The 13144-nt window shown below is 44.3% G+C and overlaps 1 protein-coding gene across 2 annotated transcripts in view; it reads right to left on the reverse strand.

Moving 5' to 3' along the window:
• The window catches only part of ATP9B (ATPase phospholipid transporting 9B (putative)), a 534623-nt gene that overhangs the window by 432371 nt on the left and 89108 nt on the right, over positions 1-13144 (reverse strand). For both annotated transcript variants that reach the window (XM_077492334.1, XM_077492333.1), the window contains exon 3: positions 10903-11053. In XM_077492334.1, the coding sequence (XP_077348460.1) occupies positions 10903-11053 (151 nt within the window). The remainder of the gene's footprint in view (positions 1-10902; positions 11054-13144) is intronic.

The raw sequence follows: 13144 nt of genomic DNA on the forward strand, positions 1-13144 counted from the left end.
ATGCAGAAAGAGTTGAGGTAAGTAGATAGGCATCTCAAATGTCTTCTGATACCAGATATCGCTCTTGTTTAGGAGAGGAAATTACAGATCTTGGTGATTTCATCCTGAATTTTAGAACTCAAAGAAATCTGTTTAAAGATTTTAAGTCTAGTATCAGGCAGATTTTGGTTTTGGGACCGTGAATGGAAACCTTGAAACAGTTTTTCTGAAGCAACTGGTAGAACCACTCCTTCTGTCAGAAGCTGGTGCAAGGCAGTCATTATCTGTTTTCTTTTGGTCTAAAATTAGCAGATTGGAAAGTTAAAAGAAAAGAGGAAGCCGAGCTAGAAGCTCTTTTCTGTAGCCCTTGAAATGACATATAGGACCAAACATTGGCAAGAGTGGGGGTGTCCCTTCATTGTGAGGAGGGCATCTGAGCAGGCTCAGTGGACCTGGGAGTCCAGGACTCACAAAAAAAAAGGAGGTGACAAGCCTCGGTTTAGAAGTAGAAGCCTGGTGGAAGAGTGAAAATAACTCTCTTTCACTTAGAAGTAGTAGTAGTAGCAACCATAGAAGAGACTTAGGCATTTCTCCTGTGGGCTGAAAAGAAATTACTTACCTGTAAAAATCCATATCTTGGAGTACAGGGCATAGGCGGGATAATCTTTGACCCTGGGTTATAGGCTGCTACCTTCAGCTGCTGACAAGGATTTTGGACACGCCCCTTTGGCATACCTTTATAACCCTACCCCACACAGTGAAACCTCTGTTGGCCTGTGTCTTGTACTGGCCTGTGTCCTGTACTGTACTCCCAGATATGTAATTTACAGGCAAGTCAAAATTCCTTAATTGTACATTACAGGACACAAGCTGCAAATAAGAATAGCAAACATAATTAATTTGGGAAAACACTGGCACAATTAGTGTGAAATTTGAAACAATAAAATAAAACCTAAAAATAAATGCAAATGAAAAGCAGTTACTCAGAACACCAACTGATATAAATCAAAACACTATATATATATATATATATATATATATATATATATATATATATATTATATATATATAAAAATAAGAACAGTGCCTATACTGTAACTGCACATACAAAATGCTGAATGTGAAGAAAAATGACCAGTTACACTTACCGGTAACGTCTTTTCTAGGAAATCTTCCAGGACGGCACACCTGAGAGATGACTGGTCCACCTGACAGGAAACACAATCAACAACAAATTTAAAAGTCCCCACCCCTCCCTCAGACCCTCAGTTATGGTAAAGAAAAACCCACACCAGTGTCAGAGGGAACATTCTGTGAGGAATTAATATACCACACCAATAAAACAAGGGTAGGGAGTAGGCCTGCCGTCCTGGAAGATTTCCTAGAAAAGACGTTACCGGTAAGTGTAACTGGTCATTTTCTCCAGTCATCTTCCAGGACGGCACACCTGAGAGGATAAGCAAGAAGTTCAGGCCTACCTTTAGGGCAGGACAACCGCTTGTAGGACCTTCCTGCCAAATGCCAAATCCTGAGGGGACAACAGCTCCACTCTGTAGTGCCTCAGAAAGGTTCTATGGCTCGTCCATGTTGCTGCTTTGCAGATCTGGTCGATTGAGGCGCCTGCCCTTTCTGCCCAGGAGGTCGCTAGGGATCTGGCTGAATGCGCCTTAAGGCGGGTTGGTACTGGTTTACCTGCCTGTCTATAAGCGATGGATATGGTTTGTCTAACCCATCTAGCTATCGTAGACTTAGATGCTTGTAGACCCTTTTTCTTCCCTGAGAAAGTGACCAATAAATGACTGGATCTCCTAAAGTCTCTCACCCTTTCTAAATAGACTAGGAGACAACGCCTGACATCTAAGAAATGAAATCTTTCCTCTTCCTTATTCTTAGGATTCTGGCAAAAGGACGGGAGAATAATCTCCTGTGTTCTGTGAAATAATGAAGCTACCTTTGGCAAATAAAGAGGATCCTGAGTGAGGATTACCCTATCCTCTAGGATGCGCAAAAACGGCTCTTTAATCGACAGAGCCTGTATATCACTCACCCTCCTGGCCGTAGTGATAGCCAGGAGGAAGGCCAACTTAAATGATAAAAGTTTAACCGAAATTTGAGCCACCGGCTCAAAAGGCCCCCTTGTTAGGGCATCTAATACCAGGGACAGATCCCATGGAGGACAACTGACCGACCTAACTGGAACTACCCTTTCCCTGGCCGACAAAAATCTTTTTATTAGCGGCTCCTGTCCTAGCTTCCTATCAAAAAACACGGACAGGGCTGCCACCTGGACCTTTAGGGTGCTAACTGCCAAACCCTGGTCCACCCCCTCCTGAAGAAAGTCTAGGATGGTGGGTATCATCTGGAGAGCCCCCTCCTTAGACTGTAGCCAGTGGGAGAAGACTTTCCAGACCTTTGCATAAATCTTTCTGGTGACGCCTTTCCTACTGAGGAGAAGAGTATCTATCACTTTTTCCGAACAGCCCCTGTCTCGGAGTATTTCCTTTTCAATAGCCACGCTGTCAGAGAGAGACGACCCGGGTCGGGGTGAAAGATTGGACCCTGACTGAGTAGGTCTCGTTGCACTGGCAGACGCAGCGGGGGAGCTATCGCGAGACTCTGAATGGTGGGAAACCAAACTCTCTTGAGCCACCAGGGTGCTATCAGTATCAGGTCTGACCTTGAGTAGGTTAATTTTTGTAGGACTCTGGGAAGGAGCACCAATGGGGGAAAGGCATAAGCCAGCCTGAAATCCCACACTTGTACAAGAGCGTCTATCCCTTCTGCTTCTTGATCCTTGTAAAGGGAGAAAAACCTGAGAACCTTCGCATTCTCCCGGGAAGCGAACAAATCTATTTCTGGCTTGCCAAAATGTCTGCACACCAGGAAGAAGATTTCTTTGCTCAATCCCCATTCCCCTTGAAGGATGGGCTGTCTGCTTAGAAAATCTGCTTGCAGATTGAGTGAGCCCTTTATATGAATCGCTGACAGTGAAAGGACCCTCTTTTCTGCTTTCACAAGGATCTGTTGTGCTAACCGTCTTAGTTTGTCCGACCTTGTCCCTCCTTGGTGGTTTAGGTATGCCACCGTGACCAGGTTGTCCGAGAGGACCTGAACCTCCCTGTCCTGCAGTTCCTCTCGGAAATAGTCTAGGGCTTTGCCTACTGCCAGAAGCTCCCTGAAATTGGAAGACTCCCTGGCTTGGCTGTGGTTCCAGGACCCCTGGGTATATCGGTCTCCCAGATGAGCCCCCCAACCCCAAGCGCTGGCGTCCGTGGTTAAGACCAAAGGGTTTACCTGAGACCAGGGGCGACCATTCAACAAATTCTGTGGGTCGAGCCACCACCGCAGAGAACGAGATACCTCCTCTGTGATGGGTACTCTGTTCTCTAATGTTTCTCTTTTTCCTCCCCATGAGGCAAGTAGAAAAGACTGAAGCTCCCAAGAATGGAGTTGTGCCCAGGTTACTGCCGGAATGCAGGCCGTCATGAGACCCAGCAACCTCATTATATATCTCAGAGAGGCTTCTCCTCTTTCGAGAAGGGTGACAACCGCATTCTGGACCTTCGTTACCTTTTCTGTTGGTAAGAATACCTTCTGTGCCTGTGAGTCTAACAGGTAGCCTAGGTATAGTTTGGACTGAGATGGAGTCAGTGAGGACTTCTCCCGACTGACCATCCAGCCCAAGGTCTCCAGAGTTTCTAACACGATGTCTCTGTCTATTACTGCTTGCCTCTGATCCACACTGTAGATCAGCAAGTCGTCCAGATAGGGTATTAACCCTATCCCCTGCAGGTGTAGGTATGCTACTACTTCGGCTAACACCTTCGTGAATATCCTTGGACTTGCCGCCAGCCCAAAGGGAAGAGCCCTGAACTGCCAGTGTTGTATCCTTTGCTGTATGCAAACTGCGAACCGTAGGTACTTCTGGTGTTCGGGAGCAATGGGTACGTGTAGATAAGCGTCTTTTAGGTCCAGGGTGACCATAAAGACTCCTCTCTGCAGATGTTTTCTTACTGAGTAAATACTCTCCATCCTGAACTTTTTGTGAAGCAGGTAACGGTTGAGTCTCTTCAAATTTATTATCAACCGAAATTTTCCTGAGGGTTTTGGAACCACAAATACGTGTGAGTAAAACCCCTGGGTAAGCTGATTGTTTGGTACTGGAGTAATAACCCCTTGCTCTGCTAGCTCCTTTAGATTTTTCAGTAACCCTTCTGCCTTGGTTGGGTCCCTGGGAGGAAAAGTAACCAGAAATTCCTGTGGGGGATGAGTCTGAAATTCCAGTCTGTACCCCACTTCTAAAAGGTTTAAAATGTATGGACTCTGCGTAATCCTTTCCCACTGGGGAAGGAAATCGCTGAGTCTTGCGCCTACCTTTACGGTGGCGTCATTTGCCTTCTTTCTGAGAGGCTCCAGAGCTGGAGAAAAGAATTGCACTTTTTTCTTTTCCTTTTCCCAAGTTCCATTTCCTCCTTTGTTCAGCTTTCCCCTTATGATGGGTCTTTGAATAGGGGCCTCGAAAAAATTTCTTACCCCTTTCCTTCTTGGGCCTTACAGGAAATTTCTTGCCCTTCTCCGTAGATCGGGACAAAACCTGATCAAGGCCTGCACCAAACAGCAAGGAACCTTCAAAGGGGATGCCGCATAGGCGAGACTTGGAAGTAAAATCTCCATCCCAGGTCTTGACCCATAGTGCCCTCCTGGCAGAGTTCAAAAGTGCTGCTGCTTTAGCTGTGGTCCTAACAGTCTCCACTGCTGCATCTGCCACATAAGCTACTGCTCGACTGATTACCTCCAGCGAGTCTACGATCTCTTTAGTCTCCCTACTGTGGGAAACGTGATCCATTAATTTGCCAAGCCAGGTGTCAGCATTCCTGGCTACACAGGCGGAAGCTAGGGCAGGCGCCATTGCTGCCGCATTCGCCTCCCAGGCTCTTTTGAGCAAAGTTTCCGACTTTCTATCCATCTGATCCTGGATATTTCCAGAATCTTCAAAGGATAACTCGGACCTCTTAGATACCTGCGCTAAGGCTGCATCCAAGCGAGGAGCTTTAAAAAAATTCTCCTCCTCCTCATCTTTAAAGGGACACCTCCTTTTCCAAGCTTTCAGTTTGAGAAGCTTGCGTTCAGGTTCCTTCCATTCTCTGAGGATTATCTCCTTCAGAGACTGGTGAATGGGAAAGGTTCTGGTCTGTAACCTTCCTAAACCTCTATATACTCTATCCTGTGCTGAGACTTGAGCAGAGGGAACCTGAATATCTTCTGAGGTGTAAATGGCTTTTAATAAACCTTCCATGTCCTCACTCGAGAACAAAAATCCCCCAAGCTTAGCCTCCCCCTGGCTATCTTGGTCTGAATCATCCTATCCAGAACTACAGTCTGGGACCTGGACTTCCTCCACCTCAGATAATATGGAGACTTGGCCCTGGGAACTTTCCGCATAAGATGTGGAAAAGTTTTCCTGTAACTGAGGAGTCTCTCTCTCTGATGGTACTTCCTCCAAACCCTTCACTAGGGTGGACTGAAAAGATTGAAGGGTGGCCAGCATTTCTGCTTGTAAGGCCCTACATTCTTTCACGACCTGAGCGGTCTCCTTGCCTGCGAGTTTGGTGATACATCGATCGCAGAAAGGTTTGGTGTGGTCTTGTGCTAACTTAGAGTTACAGTAACCACAACGCCTGGACTTTGAAGTAGCCTTTCCCTTAGACCTAGCAGCTGACCCCTGGGCAGAGCTTTCGGTCCCTGGGAACAGTCAAAAACACAAAAATAGACAATTTAGCTACACATGTCCTAAAAGGGGCACAGGAGCTCTTCCCTAGAGTACCCTGCCCCTAAATAAAGTTGGATCACTCACCCCCAGTGGCGACCTCAACGGTTGTCTGCTCAGACGGACCTTCCTCTTCCATGGCGATTTGCTGCCCTGCAGGATCGCTGGATCAGGTATAGTCTCGAGCGTCCCCTTGTTGTCTTTGTCCGGGTGCTGCCTCCGGAAAAGCGTTTTGTCGGGCGAGGAGACTGGGTGCATCACATCACACCCGTTCTGTTTAAAAAACGCGCCGATCGGCGCCATTTTTAAGGAGGTCCGTCGTCCGGAAATGACGTACGGCCTCTTCCGGTCCTGCGCTCTGAGGCTGGAACGCACGCCGGTGCGTCCAGCCGTCCCACTTCCGGAACTCGATACCCGGAAGTGACGCCCTTGGACTTCCGGACATGCGCTGTGGCGTTGGAACGCACGCCACTCGCGTTCCGCACTACGGAAAAGCAACAGCTCACCCACTCCACCAACGAAAATGTGAAGGTAAGAAAAAACAAGACAACAGGGGAATAGCACTACTGGGACAACTCCCCTGTCCCACGAGGCTCTTACAAGGCTCCCTAAGGAGACCTTGAGTGAGGATTACCCCTCAAGTTTCCCTGGGGGTATACAAGGGAGCACCACAGACCCTGTCTGTTTAAGTCCCAGGAAGAAAAACCTCACGAAAAAAACACGGGGTCCCAGACCCCATAAAGAAAAAGTTAAAAAGAAACTTGGTTTCGCTGCCATCCTGTGGGAAACACAATCAAGAACTGAGGGTCTGAGGGAGGGGTGGGGACTTTTAAATTTGTTGTTGATTGTGTTTCCTGTCAGGTGGACCAGTCATCTCTCAGGTGTGCCGTCCTGGAAGATGACTGGAGAAAAATTAATTTTATAAAAACAAGGTCACGCACTGTATTCAACTCCAGTGTCAAGTAAATGGAAGACAGGCTTCAGCTCCGAGTCTGCTTATACCAAGCAAAATAGGATTTACAGGTATGGTAATATACATTGTTCACAAAGTGGCTTTTATGGCTCCGAGTTTGAATGTCAGAGTCAAAGATGCCCTCGTCCCTCAAAACCTCTTTTTCAACAGCCATGACAATAAAGCCACTAACTGAGAAGCAGGATAAACAGAGGGCCTTGAGATAGCAAGTCTGACCTGTTTGGAACAAGCCAGGGGTCGTATCACAGAGGTTTGAGTATATCTGTGTATCAGGTTATTCTGAGCCAATTTGATGCAATAAGTATCACTGATTTTTTTTTCCGCTTCGTCAATTTTGGGGAGAAATTAAGGAACAATCCGCACTGGAGGAAGGACAGCTATTAGCCAGAATGGAGTCTTACCAGAAATTACCATACCATCCAACACCAGTGCTAGAGGATCCTTGGTCCTGGCCACAAACATAGGTAACTTGTTGTTGAAGCTGGAGGCTAGGATGTTCATATCTGGGTGTCCCACATTTATGACATATAAAGCCCCGTACACACTATCATTTCTTCTGCTGAGTTTTTCCTTCAGATTTACCAAAACCATATAATATGAGGGCAAACCTTAGGCGTTTCAATGTGTATGCAATCAGGCAGGCCCTTGTACTACATGGTTTTGGTAAATCTGAAGGAAAAACTCAGCAGAAAAACTGATAGTGTGTATGGGGCTTAAGATTGAAGGGAAGGGGTGAAGGGGAGGAAAAGAACATTCTCCCAGGTCCAGCAGTGATGGCTAAGGAAATCCACCTGCTAATTGTCCACTCCCAGAATGTGAACAGAAGAAGGTTGTTCAAATACCGTATGGTATGACTTGAAAGCCCTGAGTTTTTAGAAAAGCAAGCTGGGGTGCAAGCACCTTTATAAATACTCTAAAGGGTTGAGGTTAGGCCAAATGGCAGTGAGACAAACTGAAAGAAGAAAGTGTTGATGAGATGGGTAAACGGTATGGAGGTAGCCATCTTGAATGTCTACTGATGTAAGATATTTTAGATATTTCCCTTTTCTCAGAGAGGCAATTACTTACCTTGCCAATTCCATTCAAAACTTTGGAACAGGCAGGTACTTGTTTAGGGAATTTAGGTCTAGAATAGGATTAATACCCCAACTGAACTAGAACAAACCAGAACAAACCCCCCTCACAGGACAGCAATGGTTTAGGGCAGTCTGCAAATCTAATTGTCTTTTTGCAGATTTTGGCCGATTTGAGAGAAAAAAAAAAAACAGTGAGAGAGTAGAGCTTGAAATTATTTTGTACTCCTTTAAAGCTACTTATGGAACCCATAGGCCTGGGATGTCTGGAACCCAAAGGGATGCAAACTGCAACAAATGTCCCCCCAGTCTTAAGAGTGAGGGTGTCTCTTCATTGTGGAGAAGGCTTTGTGGCAAACTTTATAGACCCTGTGTTCCAGGTCTTGCACCAAAAGGAATGGATGTATTTTTGCTTTGAAAATGAAGCCTGGGAAGAGAGATAAGGAGATCTTCCTTTAGATAAAGTAGAATCCCTGAGGATGGGGGTTTTGAAGCCTTCCACTGTAGGAAAAGTGGCCTTACCTCCAGTGATCTCCCTAATGAACATGTCAAGTGCATCATAAAAGAGATGCCTTTCTTCAAAGGGCACAGAGGTGAGGCTTCTTTTACACACAGCTCCAGCTGTTCAGGCTTTTGCCATAGGATTCTGTGCATATGGACAAAAATGAGAGCATTCTGGAAATTTATGTCATGGCTTGTTCTAGGGCATCAATACAGAAAAGTAAGCAGAAGGCAATGTTTGTAGGTAATTTGCCAGAACTCTTTGAATACAGGATTCTGTTGAGTGTTCATTTCTGAAGTCAAATGGAGATTGCAGCAACAGCAGTTGCAGAGCTAGGTCTGCAGGAGAAAAGAGAATTTTCTGCCTATAGAATCCTGAAATGAAAGATCATCTTCTATAGGCGCTGTAAGATATTTGTTTAAGGCTGAGTTCACACTGAAGCACAGAGTGGCTCACAGCAGGGGTCCTGTGTGTTCCTGTTCACCGTTGCAGGTCAGATTTTAGTCCAAATTTGTGGCTTAATTCAGACCTGAAACGGACCAGACGACGCACCGGATTCCTGTACAATTCACACCGGAGCCGCTCTGGCGACGTGAGAGCCAGTCACAAACTCTTGACATGTGAATTGGATGCGGGGAAACTCTCAGCGGACCAGCCCCTCCAGACCCCCCCACAGCCCAGTGGGCGTTGGAGGGGAGAGCAGAGAGCCGATGACTGACAGTCATCGCTCTCTGCTAAAAGCAGAGGGGGAGACCTGAGTGATCCATGGTGTTTGATTGCTCAGCTCACAGTGCAGAGCTGGTGAGGGACAGATGCAGCATCATATCAATTCTGCATCCACCTTGGTGAGTATAATTGTTTATTTTAAAATCCAAAACCTGTATGTCACTTTGTGGTAAAGCCACGGGGTGGCGTGCGTGTACTTCCAGAGGCGCGACTGCATGTTGATTGGACACAGGGGATGTCAATCAGCGAGTCTGGCAGACCCTCTGTCCACAAGCCACCCGCGATCATTCTCCAGAGAGGCAGAACAGTGATCCGCCTATGTAAACTGTCATTCTAACAAGGAAGAAGATGGAGACTTCGTGTTCCTGCTAAGCAGGAACATGGATCTTTGTCTTCATCCAGTCGGAGCAACCCCCACACAGTTAGAAAGCACTCCCTAGGAGCACACTTAACCCTTTGATTGCTCCTGATGTTAACCTATTAACCCCTTGACTGCCAGTGTCATTAGTACAGTAACAGTGCATATCAGTGTCACTGGTTCCCAAAAAAGTGTCAAAAGTGGCAGTTAGGTGTCCGATATGTCCGCCGCAATGTCGCAGTCCCGCTAAAAATCGCTGATCCCCGCCATTACTAGTAAAAAAAAAATAATAATAATTCCATAAAATATCCCATCGTATGCGGCCGTTATATCTTTTATGCAAACCAATCTATATATGCTTATAGGGATTTTTTTAATCAAAAATATATAGCTGAATATATATTGGCCTAAATTGATAAAGAAATTAGATTTTTTACTTTTTTTTATTGGGTTTTATTGTTTTGTTTTGTTCACAATTGTCGCTCTTTTTTTTTTTTTTTTTTTGTGTTTATAGCACAAAAAATAGAAACCGCAGAGGTAATCAAATGCCACCAAAAGAAATCTCTATTTGTGGGGCAAAAAGGACATCGATTTTATTTGGGTACAGTGTCGCATGACCGCACAATTATCAGTTAAAGTAACGCGGTATTGTATCGGGAAAAAAATGGCCTGGTTTTAACCCCTTGTAAAACCTTCTGGGGCTGAAGTGGTTAAAGCGGGATTCCACCCTAAAGTGGAACCTCCGCTGATCGGATCCCTCCCCCCCTCCGGTGTCACAATTGACACCTTTCAGGGGGGAGGGGGATGGAGATACCTGTCAAAGACAGGTATTTTCACCCACTTCCGGGCATAGACTCCCGTGGGAGTCTACGCCATTTCCTGCCCTGCCGCGCTGTCTGCTGGGACACACACGGGTCCCAGTGACAGCGCGGAGATTTCCTATTGCGCGGCGCGGCTCGCGCATGCGCAGTAGGGAACCGGGAAGTGAAGCCGATTCGCTTCACTTCCTGATTCCCTCACCTAGAATGGTGGCGACAGCAGCCGAGAGCCGAGCGATCGATCGGCCTCGGCATCGCTGGAACCCGGGACAGGTGAGTGTCCATTTATTAAAAGTCAGCAGCTTTAGTATTTATAGCTGCTGGCTTTTAATAAAAAAAAATTTGGTGGAATCCCTCTTTAAGTATTAAAAAAAAAAAAAGTACCTTTTTTTAGCATTCAATTTGCTAGTTTCAGGCTTAATAAATTCCTGGGAACGCAACCTATAAACTAGTTAAATAAAAAAAAGAATTTGCTCTCCAGAAGCTTTCCGTAACTTTCTAAATATAAACCTCCAAGAAAATAGTTTCTAATGTTTGTCTACCTCCTACAAAAAACAGACAAATATACAAATTATTTAAATGAATAATACTGGTTGATGAATTGGTAACATTATTAGCATTTCTAAAATACTGTAGAAGCCTAATGCTTGCTATGCTTGTAATGCTTAATGCTATAGTTATAACACTGCAGAAGCAGCAATCTTACCCCAGGTATAAATGAAAAGATGTTGTACTTCTGATTTTTTATAGCATTCCTAGGATATTTCTCTTCACATTTTTCTGGGCATCCCAGCCATACCGTGCGTGCTTTCAGTTCCTTTCTTCTTCTGCACACATTTATTAGCCAGTCACAACAGCTACAAAATAAAAAGATCATGATCACATTTTAGGAATTTAGAACGCCAACACAGAAATCTTATTTGATTCTACAAGAAATTGTAACAATACAATAGAAAAAAGAGCAAAAGTAGCTATCACGGTGATCAATGCCTAGCCAAACACTGGACACCAAAGTAAGATTTCCATAGAAATACAGTGGTAGAAAGGTAAGTGAACACAACACAAACAAAAATTTACCAGTCCTTTTATTAGTTAGCCTGCAAACAAACCAAATTGACCCCAACAATTCATGTTAAAAACAAGTCTCTCTTCTATGACATCAATAAATTGTTTTATATATACATACTGTATCCGTGTATGTGCACATTTTATATATATATATATATATATATATATATATATATATATATATATACACACACACACACACACACACACACACACGCACATAGGCCAAGTAGATCCCAAACCTGTATTATAAATCTACTGCAAGCCATTCATTCTTTTCAGTGGTGTGCTATATTTTAATGTCACATGAATTATAACTGCACAGGACAACAGAACTGCACTTAATTCATAGTTGATGATTAAAAAAGCAGCCAGTCCTGTCAAGCTGCAGCAGTAATGCGTATACAAAAGAAAGATCTATATGCAGCACAAGATGAACAGAGTTCAATAGGTTCCAATTATCTGAAGATACTCCCTTGTTTAGGAACATAAGCCATATTTGCAGAAATGCACTGATGAGCTGTTAATTATTGACATGTAAAAGTCAATAATGAATAGCACGATGGTGCAGTTTTTTTTTTTTTCTCTCATATGTACTTATTGCTTCCTGAAGCTATATCTGCAGTGACATCCTAAATCTTGTCTTTTCCTGTCCACAGAACCCAAAGGAACAAAAACCAAGCAGATGACCAGTATTTGTTACTTTTATTACATGCTATTTTATTGTAGGTGCTGCACTGACTTTTAGTCCTAGCCATTTTGGTTAAAGAAACAGTAACAACTGAGATGCATTGCTATAGGAGATGTGCTTTATTTATTTTTGCTCTAAAGCAATCACATGAATAATTAAGAAATCACAATTAAATGATCCATCTTTGGCATAGGTACAGAGTTTATCTGTGGTTGTGGAGAGAACGTAGTTAATCTAATGCATCTGTAGGGCTGCATAAAGCAGATAACAATTTTTGCAACCATATTGTAGACATTTTATGCATAATGAAAGTTAAATGTTGGTTTGGAAACAATGAAATCACTAGATTAGAAAACAAGAACGCACTCAGCAAGGTATACCACTTTTTAAATATAGACTACATAAAGAGCCAGATGAATATATAGTCTTTATTAAAAATACAGTTTCTTCAAAATCATCATAGTTTAGCTACCAAACATCTAAAAACCTCAGTGAGCAGCATAATAGCCAAGTGTATAGATTTCCTGCAGTTCAGGGGTCCTTAGATTCATTTACAAGGTGTGGCCACAGTCTACACCGAGTTTGTATATGTGAGCTTCCTCTGGGCACTCGTGGTTTTTCAGTTTGCCCTGTAAGGAGGAAGAGAGTGATGAGAGCCGCTGCTCTCCCACACAACGCTAGATTGAGATCAGGCTCCAGAAAATATAAAGGTGGCTGGGGGGAATCCTATGGCACGCAAGGTTTTTTACCCTAATGCATAGTATGCATTAAAGTGGAAGTAACATCCACTTTTTAACTTGTACCTAAAGGTAAGCCTATAATAAGGCAGTAGATACTGTAGGTACAGTGAATATCTCCTAAACCTGCACTGCTTAGAAGATATTTACATGGCATGCAGCCGATGATGTCATCGGCACATGTGTTATGAAGGGTCGGTATACCCGTGCCATACCTTTAAGGCTTCATGCCTTGAAGGTACAGCACAGGAAAACCGGGTGAAGATGGAAGCGCCCTAGGGCCGTCACAGCACTGCGCTGAAGGGCTCAGTGTGCAGGTATCTGTTATAATGTGCTAGTATGGGTGAAATACTAGAACATTATGCTGCAGGGGGCCCAATATTTTATTGGGGGGGGGGGGGGGGCTGAGGGGCAGTTTACTACCAATGTAAGGTAGAAAAAAAAACCTTAAG

Source organism: Lithobates pipiens, unplaced genomic scaffold (genome assembly GCF_037356315.1).
Source record: "Lithobates pipiens isolate NorthernLeopardFrog02 unplaced genomic scaffold, aLitPip1_a1.2 Scaffold_19, whole genome shotgun sequence".
Lineage (NCBI taxonomy): Eukaryota > Metazoa > Chordata > Amphibia > Anura > Ranidae > Lithobates > Lithobates pipiens.